At 40.8% G+C, this 22858-nt stretch overlaps 1 protein-coding gene across 3 annotated transcripts in view; it reads right to left on the bottom strand.

Annotated features, from left to right (window-relative positions):
* Positions 1–22858, bottom strand: part of LOC113685240 (uncharacterized) — a 37534-nt gene that overhangs the window by 6230 nt on the left and 8446 nt on the right. For 2 of the 3 annotated variants that reach the window (XM_089191772.1, XM_089191774.1), the window contains exons 13-42: positions 17145–17234; positions 16982–17023; positions 16367–16505; positions 15876–16014; positions 15184–15244; positions 14610–14821; positions 14306–14369; positions 13831–14000; positions 13279–13342; positions 12569–12875; positions 11757–11911; positions 10752–10962; positions 10041–10348; positions 9180–9399; positions 8456–8556; positions 7627–7864; positions 6845–7272; positions 6035–6290; positions 5583–5814; positions 4280–4300; positions 4080–4188; positions 3657–3794; positions 3372–3452; positions 2705–2869; positions 2246–2410; positions 1956–2009; positions 1283–1390; positions 1070–1143; positions 762–854; positions 167–203 (exon numbers count right to left, since the gene is read on the bottom strand). In XM_089191772.1, the coding sequence (XP_089047898.1) occupies positions 167–203; positions 762–854; positions 1070–1143; positions 1283–1390; positions 1956–2009; positions 2246–2410; positions 2705–2869; positions 3372–3452; positions 3657–3794; positions 4080–4188; positions 4280–4300; positions 5583–5814; positions 6035–6290; positions 6845–7272; positions 7627–7864; positions 8456–8556; positions 9180–9399; positions 10041–10348; positions 10752–10962; positions 11757–11911; positions 12569–12875; positions 13279–13342; positions 13831–14000; positions 14306–14369; positions 14610–14821; positions 15184–15244; positions 15876–16014; positions 16367–16505; positions 16982–17023; positions 17145–17234 (4482 nt within the window). The remainder of the gene's footprint in view (positions 1–166; positions 204–761; positions 855–1069; positions 1144–1282; positions 1391–1955; positions 2010–2245; positions 2411–2704; positions 2870–3371; positions 3453–3656; positions 3795–4079; positions 4189–4279; positions 4301–5582; positions 5815–6034; positions 6291–6844; positions 7273–7626; positions 7865–8455; positions 8557–9179; positions 9400–10040; positions 10349–10751; positions 10963–11756; positions 11912–12568; positions 12876–13278; positions 13343–13830; positions 14001–14305; positions 14370–14609; positions 14822–15183; positions 15245–15875; positions 16015–16366; positions 16506–16981; positions 17024–17144; positions 17235–22858) is intronic. The other variant, XM_089191775.1, reaches the window with a different exon arrangement.

Here is a 22858-nt window from a genome sequence, read left to right as displayed (position 1 = left end):
GGTTGACCACAACGATAGCTGGACATCAGAAAGCACAGAAAGTTGATTATGAGTTAATAACATCAAATGCCTGACATCATATAAAGCCTGAAGTTTTGGTAAATCAGCACGCAGTGTAAAGTGTAAAACAGCGACAAGCACGTTCAGACTAAGTAGCGAAACTAACCTGTCGCCACGTTGGCCTTTGGCTGGCACCTCGACCTCTGTTTAAAAGCGTAACACGGGAAGATAAATATTGTAGAGTCGTGTAACACTTACAACCAAGTTATAAGAAAAGAACTCTCGACTATGCTATTGGGCATACGGCTAATAAGGATCTGATCACGCCGCAAGATGAAATACAAATAAAAATCACACAGTAATGCAACGGTGTTGTAAGCTTTTTTCGAAAAAAAAAATATACAATAATAAATTACGAGTCCAACCTTAACAAATTGTTTTTTTAGGAAGAGAAATCACAGGCGGCAGAAACCTAGGACTATTAGACATACGGCTACTAAGGATTTGATCATGCCGCCAAATAAAATGAAAATAAAAATCACAGGATGATGCGACAGTGATGCGGAAAATAAATTCCGACCACGACAAGTTTTTCATGCAAAATAGGAAGGGAAAATGGCGTTTTTTAAATTTATTCTGTTTTCCAGATTTGCGTGGAAGGTAGGCATAACTGTAGGGATAAAGTTGGATTTTCAATTTTACTACCTCGGTATAGACGAGGCCTTCAATTTATGTAACACTCTTGTTACGGAAATTCTCACCCGTCTAAGTCTTGCATAAGCCTGAAAAACGCCAACTCGTTGAACAAAATCTCAGACATGTCGACAAGCATATCCTCTCCACAGTCTTTCATTCTAGCAAGACAAAGTCATTGAAGGAAAGGTGTTTTAAGTCAAGTTCCTCTTTTTTGGAACTGTTCCTGAAACGCTACTACAAATGGTGACAATATATGGAAAGATTTAGAAGTTTCGACACTCCTACGAGTTAAAGGGAAAACAATGGCATAGGAAAGCGGTAAAAGTTAAACCCAAAATTAAATTTTCAAAAAAAAAAACAGGAGTTAGCTCACGTTCTATCTGTAAATCTTGATAAGGAATCCTGAAGAATGGAAGCCAGCTGTTTGTGAAAGAACCTTCCAAACTCCTTAAATGTGGGAAAAAAAGAAAAAAAAAAGTCAATTTCAAACTTGTTATGATGGAATAGAAGACCGCAGAATGGCTTTTATGTAAGAAAAGTAACATAAGAACACCAATTTTCCATTGTAGAATAAAAGTAAGCTTACCTGATCTTCATTAACTTGAATCCGTGATAACACCAGACTTCTTATATAACCCAACAGATCAGATGTGCATGTATCCTCCATGTGTTCATTCAAACAAGGTATTACCTCCTAAAAAATTCATGACCACTATGAATGTCAAATAAGTGTCTCGAAACTATTTCTCGTTTCCAAATCTAACTTCAGAAACTTACGAGGGCATGCGTAGGAATTCAAATTGTCAGTTTCATTTATTTGAACTACAAGAGCACAAGGCTCAAGCCCAGGCCACATCGTTGTGTTGTGTTCTTGGACGAGACAGTAAACTTTCTCTTTAGCTCTTAAACTAGAGGTATACACGAGTTTCGAAAAGCTGCGAGGAAAACCTGACTTACTACCCGCGGTGGACTGACATCCCGTTCACTGAGGGAGGTGGTAGCACCCCTTGTCACTAAAGGTTAAGGAAACTAGGATACGTCCATGGTTAAGGTTATGGAACGAAACCCAATAACGATGCCACTTGCACAGAAAAAAGGCACTTACTCTTAAAAGAGGGCTAAATAACGCTAACTAATTAAAATTTCCAACGTCACTAAACGAACTTAGGGTAGAACATAAGGTGGAAAGTGACAAAAACCACGTGATCGTAAAATGCTTATTTTGGACAGGAAGTGTTGAGTGCTCTCAATGTACTTACCGACATGATTGACTTAATGAGATGGTCCAGGGCTTGAGTGTCGATTCTTGGATACTATGAAAAAAAGGTTGGATAATTTAACGATACACAACATTTCCCCCACAAACGCCGAATTGGCAGGTTGCAGAAGTGAATCTCAGAGTGGGGTCGATGGAGACATATTTGCCATAACGACCGGCACAATTATTATTTGATGGCAACGAACGTACTTGCGCAACGTAAGACATAGAAAACAGCTATATGAAACAGAACAACTGATATTTTTGAGAAAGCGTGCTAACAGGGCTAACCTGAACATCCGATATCGAAGATTCGCTTCCTACGTCTCCAGCAGAGCTGGTGGTGACGTCGTCTTTGACGTGTTTGTCCCCTTTTAACAAGGCAGCACCAGACACAAGTTCAGTCAGTTTCCCTTCAGTTCTCAGTCTCTCATATTCACGCATCCTGCTAAGAGCCTTCAAAGATAGGTACAAGAACTAACCTTTACTTAACTCTAAAGGCTCCTTCCATAAGTCAGCATTGACCACACGAATCAATAGATATAAAATAATAAGCCCCCTTCCCGGGAAATTTCTCCTTCTGGTCATGCATTTTCCATTGGAGTAAAGAATGACGCTGGGAATTTACATATCGGGTAAAAGGGAGCGACCTTAACTAACCAGTCATAGTAGATATACATAGCCTTTAATTAAAGTTCAGCCCGGATTATATTGTACCACCAGCATTGATATTCTTTTGACGCGGCTTACCTTGTCGAGGTGAATGACAGTGTCTCCCAGACCTTCAGACGCAAAGGGTGCCTCACCAGCGTGACTCGATGTTGGTGTGGAGAGGGTGCTTCCTGACTCGACATTCTCTGCGTAGTCATAGATTCCTTCTGTCACCGTTTCGGCTGGGACTGCAGCCTCTCTCGTCTACAAAGTAGCAAAATAAAAAAAAACAACAACCAAAAAGAAATTATTTATAAGAGAAATTAACCGTTATTCCATTCAGACGAGAGAGCCAGTCTGACTATTACTCACCCTATTCTACATGTTGTTAGAGCTGAACAATCAGCAGCTGTGTAGGGAGGTCATCCTGTATTTAGCGAACACTCACGAAGGTCCTTTTCTCATCCGTTTATACCTCAACATCAGTATGCATATTCTCCATACTGATCTCTATTTGTTTCCTTTGGTCTTGACATGGAGAATTTGATTAAGAATGAGGAGCTTCTCTAGTTGGTAATCATTTACTTTAATCTCGTGACCTTAATGTTTGATTCGAGGGTGATACTGCGGGGAAAATTAGATGCTGGTCACTCTTAAGAGGTTAAAGGTTTTTATATTTTCAATCTCAATGATCCTTTGACATGATACTGGTACAGGAGACAGATACAAAGTAACGACCTCTCCAGGTGCACAGTTCATCTCTCACCTCAGATTCGTCGTCTTCAAATGTCTCTACTGTTTCACTTGGAGTCAGTTCAGAATTGGAACCTAGCCATTCCTGAAATCGCTGTAAAAACATAAACGAATGGATAAAGAAGCAACGAGACAAAAATACGCAGTCCGAGACACGAGAAACAAAGAAGTAAAGTCATGAGTGAAAGAGTGAGCTCGCGGAAAGGAGAGCTCAAAAACATACCGACCACAGATTGAATAACAAATAAAGCGACGACGTACGAAACAAACCCTAGATATTAAACTAAAGTATCCTTACTGCTTGCTGCAGAGGCCCTCCTTCAGCACCAACTGAGTCCTCTGTTAAAAATCTTGTTACCAAATCTTGTAGGGCGTACAACGCACGCTGCCTTAAGTAATCTGATGTTAATAGCTGTAGTTCTCTGAACAGTTCGAGCTGGAGAAAAAAAATTAGCGCCACACTATAGCCATACTTAGGCTTTTTAATGTAAAGTTAGGTAATAAGCAGAGTGGGCTATGTACAAACACTATCTTGCTTAGTGTTGACTAATAATGCGAGAAGGGGCATGCGCATGAACGCGTTATAATTCGGTGATCAGACTGAAAAGGAGGTTACGTTTAAACCCTAGATACTTCGCCACTAGCGGAGTCTTTGCCAGTTCTTATTTTCAACATTAAATACAAGAATTAAAAAATTGAATAAAGTTCAATCAGCGCTTACCAAGAAATGTGGTCTGGATTCGTTCAAAGAAATGAGCGTTGCAACTTCGGAATAAATAGAGTCTCTGAGTGCTTCAAAAAGTGAAAACTCGCTGCCTGCCTCTGATGCCCTGCAGGATTTCAGTACGATGCATTAATAGGTTAAGATAACTAAGTATATGTATCAGAAACGTAGTATCAAATTGAACGAATTGATCCTACCTATCTGCCTCTTGCCAAGACCTAAAGAGTTAAAATGAGGAAGAAAGGAAACAGTGTTTTACTCAACTTTGCTCTGAACATTTTCAATGAAAACTAAATGATTGCATTTGATTATCCCTAGTTTACATGTAATTTGGTCGCCATGTTATCTAAGCTATTAAAATGACAAAACCACGAGTCGTTTGGCATCGCCATCCTTCTGTTTAAATCAAATTATAAAGACATACCGTAAACTGCCGGTAATAAGCCTGGGCTGAAAAAAATTCTTAATGTATTCTGGATGGAGGGCCACAAGTCTTTAAATGTTAGGTATTTGTTTACAATTAAATCTATCTACGGAATTTTCATTCATTCAATTATCTGAAACAATTTTTTAGTTGTAAAACGGTGAGCGAAGTCTTCAGTCCCACTACAAATACGCTCTCCGTAAGTCTTTGCAAGTATGTTCAATGTGGTCATTTGTACAGTAAATCGCACTACACAAAGCGATGGAACTCAACGAGAAAAGGCCGCACCAAATTCCCATTGGGAAGATAGTATCTCATTTGACTTTAGTTTTTCGGTGGAAGAAAGACTAGATTTTATACACGCCATTGCAGCAAACAAACGAGCAGAGTCCCACAACAACATAAATTTTAACCCTTTAACCCCCATGAGTGACCAAGACAGAATTTCTCCTAACAATATCAATACAATATCAACCAGGTAAGTGAGGAGAACAAGAAAAATATCAATTTGGGGATAATTAGTTGATCTAATATTTAATTCTCTGAACTAACAATATAAGAATTGTATGGTTGAAAGTAAGAAGAGTTACAAATTTGATCTGGGAGTTGAAGGGTTAATTTATTTACAATTACTTTCCTTACCATTAACTGACTGATCAGAGGTATTCTAGTTCGTACATTAATCATCGATGAAAGTGAATAATACTCTCCATGAGATCATTGAATGCTTTTGAAGAAAAAATTGTCGTGACAGTAATTGAACTTGAGTTTGTGTGCCAAACCAGTACCGTTTTTTGTTGTGGTTGCCTTTTTTCCCAAGAGAGTACATGCGCTTTGCTTTGTTGCGCGCTCTCTAATTGACAGGTGTCAGATCGTGACAGACGCTTGTTAAAAAAATGTGTCTAAGTTTGTTTGGAAGCCTTTTGAATCTTATATTCAATTCGGGTTCTTTTGGTACGCATTTCAATAAGTTTAGGCCCTGAGGCCGTAGGACGAGGGCGTACCCAAGACAGAGGGCAAAGTTTTTCTCAACACGGACCTCCCGGCTGACGAATAAAAGATATATGTTCGCTTACCCTTTCGCAACATCCTGTGCATCTCCAGGCACACTTGAAGCTCTTGAAGACGTCTCTACTGACTCAGCTGCGAGTTTTTGGGCTAAACTGAATCCTGCACCCCTCGAGGCTGATTTATCTTTCTGTGCTAGGTCGGCCGCGGCGGCTGCTCTCAGTGGTGTGTTAAACGTGCGACCAATCACATCTGGATTGCTCCCTGTTTTCGGTACGTTTGCACTTGTAGATGTCGGTTCTGAAAGATGCACAAAGTGCACTGATTCATGACTATATATATATAAACGCTCAAAAGTCACACCGCGGATTTAACGAAACATTCTTGCTTGTCTTCCGTATAAAAACTAGAGCCGTGAATAATTGACTAAACGACACGAGAATGTTCACACGTGACAAATTAGGGAACCATCTTCTGCCCATGGTTAAATGTCAAATCCAGCATCACTGCATGTACCTACCTTGATAAGAACTCGGATCATATTTCCGTTCAAGTCTAGCATTACCAGGAGACAGACCCACTCCTGTCGCGCTAGGTCCCACCTCTCGAACTACCATCACAGGGTTTCCCGTGCCTGACGAGGTGGGTGGAGGTGGAGCAGGTTCAACAGGATGCCCACGGTGTGAAGTAGACCTTGGACTTGGTATGCCTGTGTCTGGGTTCACACTGAAAGTTTCCTGCATAGCTTGTCGTGGTGGATCAGTAGATGTGGTTTGCTGGAAAGACAAACTGCATTAATGAAGAAGGGACTAATGATGGTGATTTTAAATCCCAAAGCTATATAACAATATACATTAACCAAATAGTGAATGAAACAACTCGAAAAATGTTCAACTAGCGAAATGAATCTAATAAAATGCTCAGAAAAATAGAATTCATCGGAAAAGGTAGACACGAAATATTTCATTTGAGACATGTTATTTGTAAGCCACATGCACTCTCCAGTCAAGAAATCAGATTCTGATTATTTCGTTGACCATCCACTCATTCATCTATATACGTATTCAGAGAAACACGTATCTATTTACTCATTAATTTGTCTATTCATTCAATTTAGTTCAAATAACTATCATATTCTTGCTGCAATATAAGTTTGAATTTTATAATGTAACGGTCACAGTTATTTTAACGATTTTCCTTCCAAACGCAACATTGTTGGGTTACTTATTCCGCGTGTTACTTAACGCACAAGACGGTTCCGTGGCAATTTTGCAAAAACTGCTCTTTATTTAATCCTTTCCCTTGAACGTAGAGACTGCTACCCACCCACCTGACTAAACTGAGGATACCAAGAAGTTCTGAACACAGGTGCGGAAGATGGCGGTTGATATGCACTGGTAAAAGGTGACTGGCTAACCAGAGGCGCAGATAAGGGAGGCTGCAAAACACTATGCGATGGCAGACTCATGAAGGAGGGAGACGCATTGTTTAAAACGCTAGGAGTCACAGTTTGAGGTCTGTGTGGTGAGGGATTGTGGTCACTTGCTGCAGCGGAGGGGTTGTACGTAAACAGCTGTTGGAATTGATGTTGAAGGGTCGCCATATCTTGATGTTGCTGCTGAAGCTGTGAATAACACTGGTTGAGGCTTTGCAGTATCTGGTGTTGCTGCTGCATATAACGCTGCTGATCAAAGAAGCTTTGAAGTCCTTGATAAGCTTCTTGTTGCCTTTGTTGATATTGCTCGAATGGATTTCCGCCTGAACCGTAGAAAATAAGACTGGGTATCGATAATAGTTCAGAGAAGAATTAAGTAACATTATGTACGTCCAGAATAAGTTTGTTGCTAATAAATTGACATTCCCGAATCAGTGGAGTTATCATCTTCGAAGGATTACATTTCCAAGGCAATTAAACAAGTTAAGATTTTGAAAAAGTTAACGATCGTTTAACGAACGTCTCGTTTCGGGAAAATCTTACCTAGATATGACTTCGACTGTCAGTTGCGTAAAAGCGATTTCCTAAAGTGCATTTCGTCACCGCGCAAGTAACTCCGCCAGTTAAGCAAGATACACATGAAACTACATGAAGGGGATGGATATGAATAAGTTTACCGATACAAGGTTCTGGGATGTTACCCAAATTCGGGCTTGCCGCTGTTCCGGAGGGAACGCTTCTGCCAATCACCGTAGACACTAGCATCTGTTGATCTCTGAGGAGTCCGTTGCACAGAGTGGAGAGGTCGGACACCTCCTGGTGCAGACGCTCACAGTGCTGTTCCCATGCCTGCCGCTCCATGTTAAACTGTTCCTGCTCTCGTTCCTTGATGAGCTGCTCAGCTGGCGTGAAGTTCTAAAGAGGAACATTGAACACCTTTAGCCATTTCAGATCGTAACAACCACAAAGGTTGCAGCGTATCATGAATCCGACATTAAAACTTTACTTTAGAAAATTAAGAGGAACTGTAATTGAGGTGCTTACGCTTACTAGAGAGATCCTTCTAGCAGGGGTTTCAATTACTTTTTCCATAAGCGACTGGCGATGGCGTAGTCGGCGGCTGTGCCACAAGGCAAGCTAAACGTACGGCGGTAAGAGGGCTCAAAGGCGACGGGACACCGCCAGTAACCGGCTTTAGGTGAAACCCCTGATGCCGGTTTAACAAATCTCAAGGAAATATTTTCTTGATATATCTTGAAGTTAGCATCTAGCGGACATTCCTTCCCAGCTTCCTACAACGTTCACGGTTCTGACTAAATCAAACTCAAGTTTATCAACAAGACTTGTTATTCACTCACTACTCTACCGATCTACACAATTCTGCTTCCTAACTCACTCGTAAATGCATATCTCTTTCATTTCAGACTCTAATCATTGCGGTTCGTATGCCCAAAAAGACAATCATAGACTTTTTTGTTTGAATTTTAAGAGTTTTATGGAACGTACCTCTTGTCTTATTCTTCCTCGTGAATTCCTATCAAAATAGAATGTTCTTGGCCAGTCTTCAAAAGTGAGGCCTCTCTCTCTTTCCCTTTTTCGAACTCCACCTTACGTAAGAGTAGAGATTGGTATTACACAGATGTGACACGAGTGCTTACATTTCTCGTTACCCAAAAGTTAGATCTAAAATGGACTTCGGATATTTCTAAGGACACGCACAAGTATGATCGTAAATCCATGTGTTGTTAGACGAACACTTAATGTCTTGACTAAAGCACAGAGCGAGACTGCAGAGTACTGCAAAAGGTAATGAGAGGTAAGTCACGCCACCTTGTTTGGTAAATTAGGGAAAAAACTGCGAGGGAGGAAAAAAAAACTATATTTCAACGTATTCCGTCTGAAACACAAACTAAGAATTGACTGTATACTTTGTATGTAATTAACAGAGCTGGAGCCCAAAAATACACCTTGTCCCTCATGTCTCGATTTTTGCTTCTATAAAACTGAAACTCCAATCTCGCAAATTTGGAGACACAAGCTTTCAGTTTCAAATATAAGTGTTTGCTCATTGTCTGGGAATCAACGAGATAGTTGCTTGACAGAACGCTGAACAAACAAATTGCGCAGCCAGAAAGTAAGAACGACTCTTAAAGCTTAGAAAAACAGGATAAATATATCAAAATAAAAATCTTCATTAACTAGTAAACGACCGCAAATATTTAAGTCATACCAGATATTGCCGTGCCATCAATCTTCCGTTTCTTGCCGCTACTGGGTTGGGAGGTGCTATCAACACTGCCCCTAAAGGTGGTCATACGAGAAACTCTCTCTCTGCCTCTAAACACTGCCTGAGCTGATCCTGAGAAAGCCTCCGGTTCAAGACGCTCCTCTTCCTCCTCCTCGGCTTGAACGATTCCGTCCGGATAATCATCTTCTACTTCCACGGCGATCTTTAATGAAACAAAGTGAAATGTTGCACCAAGAGAACATGCTTTAACTTCGTAATTTGCAAACCGGTTAATCCGCAATCGTTGAACGTTTCAATTAAGTATCACTCCCAAGGACACAAAAAGAGACAAATTTAAGGGAAAAAGTAGCCAAACGAGTCAATCGACGGTAACGATTGAGACAAGAAGTCGCTACTGAAGAGGAACAAAATATCATCGTTGATAGATTGTATCATTTTGAAACTTATGAATAGTGTGTCGTTTCTGGAGTGGGCAACTCTTAAGCATGAATAAGATTCTGCCAGACGGATGCGTTCTCCAGCGATTCTAGTGTTTTTACCTCTATCATATCAGGAGTTTTGTCAGCTTTTTTCCATAAGTAGCTGCCGATGGTGTAATAAGCAGCTGTACCCGGAAAGGGGTCGTAATGTGAAACCCAAACACGAGAGCCTGCTCGCAAGCTAAACAGACAGAGATGCCAAGTCTTAAAGGCGGTGGTCTGTAATCGGCTTTTAATAAAACAGTGCGTGAAAAAACAAAGTGCAGGAAGAGAAGATCAACATCGATCTAAAGTGCCATTCCTACCACGCGCTACTGCAAAGTCATATTCCTTTCAGGAAGCCACAAGTTCACACATGCTTTACCTGTGCCACCTCGTTCTCCTCGTCAGATTCATCGGCGGACACTGCTGAATCATTCTGGGTACTGCTAGGTTGAGTTGAGCCGCCCCAGGTAGCAGTAGTAATGTCAGCACTCATCATACTCACACCAAACCCTTCATCGATGTCACCACTCCTTCCACTCCTCACAGAGTATGTCCCACCTTCGGACAAATCATCGAGCCCCGACTTCTTTCGCTTCTCTAGAAATTTTTGTTTTCTTTTCTTTAGCTTTTCCTCGTGCAGTTCTCTCTGACGTCTCAGTTCTGACCACACCAACGAACTTGGACGAGCTGTAATCAAATTCACGTGAATTTTTGACAGTTTCGCCAACGACTTTGTTTTTTTTTCCTTCAAGATTTCTACTACATTAGCCTGTCACTTCATCCCTACGTCGTTTGGATGGATATCTTTATTACCATTTTGCAATAAGTATGGGTCTTATTTGCGCTCGCGCTGCAAAACCAACAAATCTTAGGCCAAGGGCAGATCTTCACCTTAGTTCCACAAGTGACCCAAGAATGTGCTGCTCTCGTTTCTCTTCACTTTGTAATTAGGATAAGAAGATTAGTCTTAGGCTCTATGATTCCTTTGGTTTTGGGTTCATGACAGTCAGTCTAAAACAACTCTAACTTCATAGTCGTGTGCGAGGTCATTCTGTCTACTATGCCGTGCATACACTACTGACTAACACACCTCTTGGGGGTTCACTCGAGTCTACAGATCTTGCAACCCTCAGGTCAGAACCATAAAATGGTGTCTGCGTTGAAATTTCCTTGTTCACTGGCGCGTGGATCATGACTGGTCTCTCTGAGAGAGCTCCTCCGCTGGTGGCAAATGCACCAGTTCTGAGCATTATTCCTGCAGTTGCGGGTTTTTGTGGCTTTACTTGGGAAGCTTGAAATGTCTGAAAGAGAAAGCCTTGGTCATAAAATGGTTTGCGAGCATTTCAAATCCAAACTGGATTGAAGGAAGCGATAAATTCGATCTATAAATTAACTTTAACTTTCGTTTCTTAAAGGAGTTTTTGATCAGTTACGAATAGAATAACTTCGCCCCCACCTTAACCGTTCCTGAGCGGCGAACTTGTCGAGGTTGAGCGAATCGGCGAAATCTCCAGATACGCTCAGAATGGTTTATTACGAGAGTGATACAACACATAGAAGATGATTTACTTAAGATTAAATTTTTAAAAAAAGTGTTAACGATAATTAACATTCAAACAGATGAGAAAGTTCATATTGATGCTCAACGATATGATATGACAACAATGTTCTTACTAAGAAAAAATTATCGACACATGCCCCTGAAAGAAACGTTTCCATCCTTCTTCACTCAGTTGTGTACAAGAACAAACACGTAAATCGTGTAACTTAATCTCCCCATACAAGACCCTCGATCGTCTAGTTTAGCTGCTAACATTCTAACATCTCCTTGTAAATAATGTATGAAGAAATTGGCGTTGTTTCTTGCTTAAGCCTTTCAATTCTCGCCCTACCAAACGCTGCAGATTGTTTTGAAAATGATAAGAGGAAGTTACATGGGGATCACTTCTGGAAATGTTGATTGATTACTCTATAGCAATAAATAGAAGACTAGGAGCCTATCCACACCTGGCTATGCATGTAGTCTCCCCAAAACCCGCCACCCCACAACCCAACGTGCGGCTGTGAGTGTTATGGTAACCCATTACTTTTATACCTGTGTTGACGCTGTCTTGTGATTTCCAGACTGCCTGCTTATTCTAGCCAGTTCTTCCTGAACTTTCAGTAACCTTTGTCTTTCCTGCTGCAGTTGTTCAAGCTCTGCCGTTTGTTTCTGCAAATACCTCTGGTACACTGCTTCCTGGTCACTTCCTGTTACAAGGAAATCAAGTCACTTCATCTTACATACCTCAAGAGTATAATCGAATATTGCCTATTTTGTATTACAAACATTGATTATCACTTTCAACAAGTTGTTTTATAAATATTGTCACAAGGTTGTCGCTGAATACAAGTAAACCGTCATTACAGAAATACGTTGTCATCACTTATTCAGTCGCATAATTATACCGGAATCTTTCAAAAGTAGCGGGCCTTGATGCATACTGAAGCGTTTTTGAAATGCTACGTGTAAATGAACCACCTGGGGGTAAATAATTTCTGTTAACCGGCACTCATTCCGCACACAGACGGTCAGAAATTTAAAATGTGTATTGAACGTGAAAATGTGACAGTCTTCTCCTGGAATAAGAAACATTAGCAGTTTCAGTAACTGAGGACGTAAATTAGAACATGGATATTTTATTTGGATTGTTCATTGATAAAACGGGTAATCCCTTTCAAGTTGAGGTCGCAACTTTGGTTGGAACTTTTCCTAAGGGGGAAACGTTCTCCGTTCTCCGTAGTCAACAACGGTCGAGAACTTTCCAGCACAAACAAGAATACAAATACCTCCTGCTACATTTCACATCTCAGAGAAGGAAAAGCGGTGTCTTTAACGAAACAGCTTAAGTATACCTAGAAACTAACCCTCAAGATCCAGCATTCTGTTTCTGTTGAGAGCTGCTGCAGCTGGAACATCTTCACCAGCATCTTCGTCCTCAGTAGCCGTAGAGACTTCTTCACCATCATTCTGCACATTCCCTCGCTCATTGTCATAGGAAGCCTCTGATCTGTTGCTTTCATCTCCATCCTCGTCATTTTCATCTTCTTCTGCTTCCTCGTCATCATCATCGTCGTCATCATCATCATCATCATCATCGTCATCATCGAAATCGTCTTCATCGAAGCTTAACTCTGCCAACTCTGCTGGTAGCGTTTGAGAGGATTCCGGAAACTAAACAAAAAAATCTTTCTATCACGGACAGTTTGTCACTTACTTTCATCATGCTCAAAGTTACACAATACTTTTTAAACCACGTCCGTGGAAAGTACCACGTCTACCTGGGGAACATCTTAGTGCACGTTTTGCAAGGTCGAAAATACACATGGAACGCTAACATGGTATTAAAAAGCGAGTGGTATTAACGGAAGAAATCATCCAATACATTCACAAACACGCGGGCACGCACGCACACGCAAGCACATACGCAAACACAAGCCTCTAATTCGCTAAACCTTTAGGCAATGACCAGTACAGAACACTGTGTCAGGGTGTTGTTTGGATTTCTTAAAAAGAGTGTTAACATATAAGTGAGTAATATTGCACTTTTCATTACTTTATCAAAAGTTAATTATACCTGCTGAATTTTCTTGACAAGTTCTTGAAGCTGTTTTAACTTCTGCTTGGCAGAATTCAGTTTCCTAGGCGATATTAAATGAAAAAAGAAAATGAAAATATATTTTACTGGTTTCATTGAACGAATGGAAAGCAAAAACAAAAGACAAAATAGAACAGAAAAACAAAAAAACAAAACAAAACAAAAACCACGAGTAGAAATGCTTTCCGCAATTTAAGCAGTCATTTCAGATCTATAATCCAGAGAAAAAAAATGAGACGCTACTCCAAAAGCATACGCGACAGAAAGTCTATTTTTTTTTTCAATAAGTTCCACTCGTCGCTCCTCTTGTTATGTTGATTATATCAACTGCAATCATTACCTTCGCTGGTAACATTGTTCGGGAGAAAAGGCTTCATTACTTCCCGTAAACACATATGAAGAACTATCAAGTACGGGCTTTTACCATACGTTTTCGAAAGTAAAGGGGTCCCAAAGACCAATGAAAAGGATTGAAGCCTGAAATATAATAATAAAATCAGTCTATAACGATTAAAAATGTTCTCAACTCACCTGACTTTAGCCTGAAATTCAGGATCATCTTGCCAAGCTAAGGCATTAACACTTGAACTACCGCCACTCACTGCACTTTCAGCATCAGTGTCCGTCTGGGTCTCTGCCTCAGAGTCTTCCTCTGCAGCCTGTGTCTGCACAGGTTCATTGTTCACCCTAGCGGGTGACGTCTACAAAGAATGCGAAACACTTAAAAATGCTCAAAGAATATCGAAAGGAGAGCAGAAGTGTCAAAATTAATATTTGGTGCAATACTTCAGTAATATCAACGTTGCTTTCATCCTTGCCAAGGAAGCAAACAGCCCACTGAAGCTCATTATTTTGTGCAAACCATTTAGCACAAAGGCCAATACTACAGATTTTATTCCGCCTGTAGTCCACCGCATCTTTTCGTATTATATACATCATAAGATTTTTACAACAGATACAGGTAAGCAACGTAAAATGCACTTATACATTCCCCACAGGTACATACCTGAACATTTTCATTTGTTTGTTTAAACAGGTGAGTAACCCTTGCCCTTGCTTCTTGAAGTTGCCTTTGTACAGGAGAAATAAAACATGTTCTAGAAACTTATCTCGATGTTCAGCTTAAACTGAAAAATTTTAATTAACCATGCTAACCAGCAAAATTTTTACAACTAAGGATCATGATCCTCGAGAAGTTCTTCGAGCGTCTCGAAACTCGAATGTCGAATATCAAAACTCGCTTCATGAAACTGTTGGGAATTGTACTTGTATCATTAGAGCGGTACTGTACTCTGCCGGCTGCATTTTACCTTATTTTTGCCATTAGATCAGGGTCTTCAACACCAGCACTAAGCATCCACTCAATACTACTGAAGTCCTCGTCAGTTCCACCAGTTGCTCCTCCGACCGCACCTTCCATTTCTTCCGCTTCCTCACTGCTCTGAACAGGTAAGCTGAGACGTTCTCTTTCAGGTTGGACTTGTGCCCCATTCTCTGGTCTGTCCACCTCACTTAAAGATGGCTGGAGAATACAAAAAAAGTAATGTGTAAATCATGTCTGGCTTCTGTCTAGATGCAGCACTGTTAAAGCTGAAAATAAAATTATATTCAATGGAAAAGATATAAATACATTTGTTTCAGTATGCAAATATTTCATAGAGTTTTTATGAGTTACTTGCATTAGTTTTTGATACTAGTTGTGTTAGAGCTTTCAACTGTACCCAGTTTGTTGATTTTCTGATATGACAATAAATTTCTGTCTTTCATTTACTTGTACAAAGTCACCAAACGTGTCTCAGAACCAAAAATATGTGGATAATGAAAGAGTGTCGGGTTAATGTAAGGATAGAACAAACGTAGCTGAACACAATGGTAACTTCTCACCTGATATTGACCAATCAATTCCCGCAACTGGCTCAAGCGATCTCTCACTTCTTGCAAGCTTCTGTGTTAGAAAAAGAAAATTTATGATGGGCATGCATAGGTCTCAAGCAGTTATAAAAGTACCACGTCTCCAATACACGAAGCAGAGAGCACTAAATATTCTAGGTTAGAGTTCACATGCCACACCAAGAAATACCCCAATGCTCATTACTCCTAATTGTGCACTGTTTGGTACATGCAGCATTTGATGCACGGTACCCTTAACCCTTTACACCCTAATATCTGTATGCAAATTTTCCATGCTGTTTTCTATACATTTCCAAAGGTGTTGACGAGGAGAATTTGTCGAATAATCAAGAGCTTCCTTATTTGATGATCATATCCTTTTTGCTCATGACCTCGATGTTTTTTTCAGGGGTGATATTGTGAGGAGAATTTAGATGCTAGTCACTCTTGGGGATCTAAGGGTTTAGCCAGGCTGTTTGTTCCAATGCAAGTTCTTTACGGCATTTTTTCTAAACAAAGTCAAAATACTACATGTTGTATGTGAAGGATCCTAGGCTCTTACACGTTCCTGTAAGAGTAACACTCTAAAAAGAAGAATTGGATGATGTTGCCGAGTAAGGCTGAGCTTACACATAAAAAGACCCTTGTGGTAGTTTATGAAGTGGCCAGCATCGTATGGTCCTTACTTTAGTTTTTCGTGAACTTCCAGAGCCTCTAGGATACGCTCATCATCTAGCTTTTGAGATGTAGTGGCGAGTGGTTCATCCTCTTCTTGTTTAGACTCATTTACACTTGCATTTGCACCACCAGCAGCGTCTGAGGATTCTAAGAGATCGCACTCTGTTACGATCACGAAAACCAACTAATCACTTATGTTAGGTTACGATGAACTACGCTACCAGCCTCGAAATGCGCAGCCTATCCACGGCTCTGTTGGATGAGTGATGCTGCTCCTCCTCCTGAATGACTTGGCTTCTCCATCCCAGAAACCCCCCATATCACCACCCAATACATGCAATTTCCCCACGCACTAAGCAGAACACCACAGTAAACCAGAAATTTGTTACATTCCTCCTTCTCTAAGAAATCTTCGACGGTTTAGTTATGACACACTCTTTATGATCCCTTTTTCAAGGACAAGAATATCACAGTAATGTTTCGAAAATGTACACAGTACCTTTTCTTAATTGTGCTTCTTTGAGAGACTGCAACTCCTTTAACAAAGTGTCCATCTGCTCCTTTTTTGCCTCTAAGACCATCAACTTATTCTCAAGTTCCAACCTTTCTTGAGTTGCATTTGCAAGAGCTAAAGCAGCCTAAAATCAAACAGAAAGTACCAATTTAAAGGGATTTCTGCAGGTACTTTTAATTACAATAATATGTGTCAAATGGAGGGAGACAAGTGATAAAGTACTTTTTTCTTTGGCGGATAGGAAATAGAGAGGCACTTGAAAATGAGAGAGATATTCATAGGATAGGTCCACAAACCTTCACCTCTTTCACTCTCAAGATCTACGGTGAAAATTTAAATTCTCTTCACTGTTTGCCATACATTTCTTATGACTTTAGTTCTGAGAATTTGTTGTTAAATCAAATAGCATTCCCTTACTGATATATGCCCTTATTCCAAACATCTTTCTTCTCTGTGATGAGTTGAAAGTGAGAGGAAAAATTCCGTTTTGGTTATTCCTGGGAGTGAGAGGGTTGAAGCAACCCTGTAATTGGGTGTTGCTGTAGCCACAGAAATGCATTAGCCTTTAAGACAGGCAACCAATTTACGTGTACACTGTACCTCACTATCTGCAACTTCTGAACTCATCTCTGGATGAGGTGCCTATAAGTATTCAAACAAAAATAGTCCTTATTTAAAAAAAACAACAACCATAACAACAAAAACAAACACTAACTACGGTAAATGAGAAGAAAACACACAAACGTTAAAAACATTAAAATACTTGTTCCACTGTTGGCTGATTTGTCCTCTTTGGCCCATGGTTCTCCCTTTCATCTGTTTCCTTCTCATCCCCAGAATCAGCAGCCCTCCACTGCACCAAAACATTAATCATGAATGTACATATAAGTTAACCCTTTAGACGCTTACCGGTACTTCAGTAAACCTATTCTCCTTAATGTTCTCTATACATTTCTTTCGGAACTCACAGGGAGAATTTGTTTAACAATCGAGACCTTTCTTTGGTGGTAGCACCCCCACTACCAAACAGGTTTGACATCAGAGGATGGCAGCTTGATGCCCAGATGACATCACTCCGTTAGTTGTGGTCACAAATTGTGGGGTCAGTGACTTGCTATTAGGGGTGGTGAGGTCACTTTGGAAGTATCAATATTCATGTGTTCTGATATTTTTCAGCAATACATCTGGAACTAATCAATCAAAAATATATATATACAATTTGGAGAGGTGATGTAACTTGGGCAGTTAGTTATGTGGGATAATTTTGTTTGGTTAGGTAACAGTTATCATGGCAATTGCTGCTAAGGCAACCACGAAAAAACCTGATTTTGTGAACTAAAGTTTAAATGCCACAAAGAATAAATGGCATATGTTGTTGACTTGAAAAATGTCTTACCATTGAAGTTGCTTTATATAAAGAGGAAAAGATCAACAATCACACTACTTGAAGAAAATTCAGTCACTTGCGGAGTCAAAGCACATAAGCTTTTGATGAAAGCTTTGCTGAGGATTAAGTGGAAGGTCTTAGGTGCCTGGACCTCAAACAAGAAGCAAGTTCTGACAACAACATATCTGCACATTTTTAATAGTGATACATCGAAACAGCTTCATCTCTATTACAGCAGATTTAAGAAACAGAGTTCATCACTGCAGTTCAAGTTTTGGGGAAAGCTACAAAAAACATGGTCCGGCTTCCCTAAAGTTCATTAGAACTGAGCATGAAGGACACTAGGAGATAAATCCTTTGTATGTCAATCGGGAAGTAAATGAGTTCTGATAAGAGCTGCCATTCACAAAAAGTTTGTAAGTTGATTGGGCAGTCAGTGAGCTCTGATAAGAGTTCCTGATTGTAAGAATTTTACTGGTCAACTGGGATGTCAATGAGCTTTGACGAGACCTTATGATTTTAACAAGTTTATTGGTCAACTGGGGTGTCAATGAGCTCTGTTAAGAGCTCCCAAAAGTCAATAGGCTCTGATAGGACTTCCCGATTGCAAGACTTTTATTAGTCAAATGCGAATTCACTGAGCTCTGAAAGGAAAATCCAATTTCAAGAAGTTTGTGGATCAATTGGCAGTAAATGAGTTCTGATAAGACCTCCCAATTGAATTGCAAGACGTTTGTTGGTTGTTTTGGGAGTCAGTGAACTCTGATGGGAGCTCCCAATCACAAGAAGTTTATTGTTCCATTTGAGTATCAACGAGCTCTCACAAGAACTCTCGATTTCAAGAAGTTTCACGCCAACTGGGAAGTCAATAAACACCAAAAAGAGCTCCCAATTGTAATGAGTATCAGAGTTGATTGGCGAGTTAATGAGCTCTGATGTGAGCTCCCGATCTCAACAAGGTTGTTAGTCAATTGGGAAGTCAGTAAGCTATGATAAAGGCTTCCAATTGCAACAAGATTGTTGGTCAATTGGGAAGTCATGAGCTCTGATGGCAGCTCCTGATCGCAACAAGTCTGTTGGTTGATTGGGGAGTCAATGAGCTCTGAAAAGGGCTCCCGATCGGAAAAGGGTTCTGTCAATTGAAGAGTAAATAAGCTCTTAGAAGAGCTCTCGATCGCAGGGAGTTGGCTGGTTAATTGGGAAGTCAATGAGCTCTGATAAGAGCTCCCGATTACACGACGTTTCTCGATCGATCAGGGAGTCAGAGAGCTCGAACAAGAGCTTCTAGTTACAACAAGTTTGTTGGCCGATCAGGGAGTCAATGAGCTCGTATAAGAGTTCCAGTTACAACAAGTTGGTTGGTTGATTGGGGATTCCATGAGCTCTGATAAGAGCTACCAATCGCAACAAGTCTGTTGGTTAATTGGGGAGTCAATGAACTCTGATGACTGCTCCCAATCGCCACAGGTCTCTTGGTTGATTGGGGAGTCAATGAGCTCTGAAAAGAGCTTTCGATCACAAAAAGGTTCATCTGTCAATTGAAGAGTAAATAAGCTCTGATAAGAGCTTTAGAACGCTGGGAGTTGGTTGGTAAATTGGGTCGTCAATAAGCTCTAATAAAATAATTCAATCGCGAGGAGTTTGTTGATCAATTGGGGAGTCACTGAGCTCTGATAAGAGCTCCCAATCGCAAGGAGTTTGTTAGTCAATCAGGAAGTCAATAAGCTCTGATAAGAGCTCCCAATCGCAAGGAGTTTGTTGGTCAATCGGGGAGAGCATGAGCTCTGATAAGAACTCCCAATCGCAAAGAGTTTGTTGGTTTGTTGGGGAGTCAATGGGCTATGACAAGAACTCTCAATCGCAACAACTTCGTTGGTCGATCGGGGAGTCAATTAGCTCTGATAAGAGCTCTTGATTGCAAGACGTTTCTTGGTCGATCAAGGAGTCAGAGAGCTCGAACAAGAGCTTCTAGTTATAACAAGTTTGTTGCCTGATCAGGGAGTCAAGGAGCTCGTATAAGAGCTTCTAGTTACAACAACAAGTCTGTCATTTGATTAAGGAGTCAATGAGCTCTGACGAGAGCTCTCGATTGCAACAAGTATGTTGTTTGATGGGGGAGTCAATGAGCTTTGGTAAGAGCTACCAATTGCAACAAGTCCGTTGGTTGATTGGGGAGTCAATGAGCTCTGATAACAGCTCCCGATCGCAACAAGTGTGTCGTTTGATTGAGGAGTCAATAAGCTCTGATAATAGCTACCAATCGCAACAAGTCTGTTGGTTGTTGGGAAGTCAATGAGCTCTGATAAGAGCTCCCGATCGCAACAAGTCTGTTGTTTAATTGGGGAGTCAATGAGCTCAGATAAGAGCTACCAATCGCAACAAGTCTATTGGTTGATTGGGGGATTCAATGAGCTCTGATAAGAGCTACCGATTGCAACAAGTCTGTCATTTGATTGAGGAGTCAATGAGCTCTGATGAGAGCTAACAATCGCAACAAGTCTTTTGGTTGATTGGGGAGTCAATGAGCTCTGATAAGAGCTCCTGATCGCAACAATTCTGTCATTTGATTGAGGAGTCAATGAGCTCTGATGAGAGCTACCAATCGCAAAAAGTCTGTTGGTTGATTGGGGATTCAATGAGCTCTGTAGGAGCTCCCGATTGCAACAAGTATGTTGTTTGACGGGGGCGTCAATGAGCTTTGGTAAGAGCTACCAATTGCAACAAGTCTGTTGGTTGATTGGGGAGTCAATGAGCTCTGATAAGAGCTCCTGATCGCAACAAGTCTGTCATTTAATTGAGGAGTCAATGAGCTCTGATAAGAGCTCCCAATCGCAACAAGTCTGTCGTTTGATTGGGGAGTCAATGAGCTTTGATATGAGCTACCGTTCGCAGCAAGTCTGTTGGTTTATTGTAGGGTCAGTGAGCTCGTAACAAGTCTGAGCTCTGACAAGAGCTCCCGATCGCAACAATTCTGTCATTTGATTGAGGAGTCAATGAACTCTGATGAGAGCTACCAATCGCAAAAAGTCTTTTGGTTGATTGGGGATTCAATGAGCTCTGTAGGAGCTCCCGATTGCAACAAGTATGTTGTTTGACGGGGGCGTCAATGAGCTTTGGTAAGAGCTACCAATTGCAACAAGTCTTTTGTTTGATTGGGGAGTCAATGAGCTCTGAAAAGAGCTCCCGTTCGCAGCAAGTCTGTTGGTTGATTGGAGAGTCAGTGAGCTCTGATAAGAGCTCCCAATCGCAACAAGTCTGTCGTTTGATTGAGGAGTCAATGAGCTTTGATTAGAGCTACCAATCGTAATAAATCTGTTGGTTAATTGGGGAGTCAATGAGCTCTGATAAGAGCTCCCAATCGCAAGTCTGTCGTTTGATTGAGGAATCAATGAGCTTTGATAAGAGCTACCAATCACAACAAGTCTGTTGGTTGATTGGGGATTCAATGACCTCTGATAAAAGCTCCCGATCGCAACAAGTCTGTTGTTTGATTTGGGAGTCAATGAGCTCTGATAAGAGCTACCAATCGGAAAAAGTCTGTTGGTTGATTGGGGAGTCAATGAGCTCTGATAAGAGCTCCTAATCGCAACAAGTCTGTCATTTGATTGGGGAGTCAATGAGCTATGATAAGAGCTACTAATCGCAACAAGTCTGTTGGTTGATTGGGGATTCAATGACCTCTGATAAAAGCTCCCGATCGCAACAAGTCTGTTGTTTGATTCGGGAGTCAATGAGCTCTGATAAGAGCTACCAATCGCAGCAATTCTGTTGGTTGATTGGGGAGTCAATGAGCTCTAATAAGAGTTCCCAATCGCAACAAGTCTGTCGTTTGATTGAGGAGTCAATGAGCCTTAATAAGAGCTACTAATCGCAACAAGTCTGTTGTTTGATTGGGGAGTCAATGAGCTCTGTTAATGCTCCCAATTGCAACAAGTTTGTTGGTCAATTGGGGAGTAACTGAGCTCCGATGGGAGCTTCTAATCGCAAGACATTTGTCAGTCGATTGGGGAGTAAATGGGCTTGGATAAGCGCTTCCAGTTATAACAAGTTGGTTGATTGATTAGAGAGTCAATGAGCTCTGATAACAGCTTCCAATTGCAACAAGCTCGGACAAGCGCTTCTAGTATTAAAAAGTTGGTTGGTCGATCAGGGAGTCAATGAGCTCTGATAAGAGCTCCCGATAGCAAGACGTTTGTCGGTCGATTGAAGAGTCAATGAACTCTGATTGCAGATTCCAATTGCAACAAGTTTGTTGGTTTGTTGGGGAGTCAATGGGCTCTGATAAGAACTCTCAATCGCAAGGAGTTTGTTGGTTTGTTGGGGAGTCAATGGGCTCTGATAAGAACTCTCAATCGCAACAACTTTGTTGGTCGATCTGGTAGTCAATGAGCTCTGATAAGAGCTCCCGATTGCAAGACATTTCTTGGTCTATCACGGAGTCAGAGAGCTTGAACAAGAGCTAGTTATAACAAGTTTGTTGGCCGATCAAGGAGTCAATGAGCTCGTATAAGAGCTTCCAGTTACAACAAGTTGGTTGGTTGATTGGAGAGTCAATGCATTCTGATTAGAGCTCCTAATTGTATCAAGTTTGTTGGTTAATTGGGAAGTAACTGAGCTCTGATCAGAGCTTCTGATCGCAAGAAGTTTGTTGGTCAAATGGGGAGTCAGTGAACTCTGATAAGAACTCCCAATTGCAACAAATGTGTTGGTTAATTGGGGAGTCCATGAGCTCTAATAAGAGCTTCCAATGGTGACAAGTTTGTTGGTTGATTGGGTAGTCAATAATTATATACATATATTTGGTTAAACAGAGCAGGAGATAGAGTATTGCTAAAAAACGTTCCTGAACCTACAAGAAGTACCTATGGTACTTCTGAAAGCACCCTCTTATAAATCAGTGTGTAGTAAGTCGCTGACCCTAAAATTTGTGACTATGATGAGGCCATGATCTATGGGTATCAACCAATCATAATCCAATGTGAAACCTTTTCAGTAGCACAAGTGCTATGTAGTGCCTTTTTAGGCCTCTTTAATTTTTCAACAAGTTAGTTGGTGATCATTTCCCTTGCTCTTGTGACCACAATGTGTGA

Source organism: Pocillopora damicornis, chromosome 13 (assembly GCF_964200805.1).
Source record: "Pocillopora damicornis chromosome 13, jaPocDami1.2, whole genome shotgun sequence".
Lineage (NCBI taxonomy): Eukaryota > Metazoa > Cnidaria > Anthozoa > Scleractinia > Pocilloporidae > Pocillopora > Pocillopora damicornis.
The sequence above is the reverse complement of the archived record's forward strand: the minus strand, read 5'-3'. Positions and strand labels throughout refer to the sequence as shown.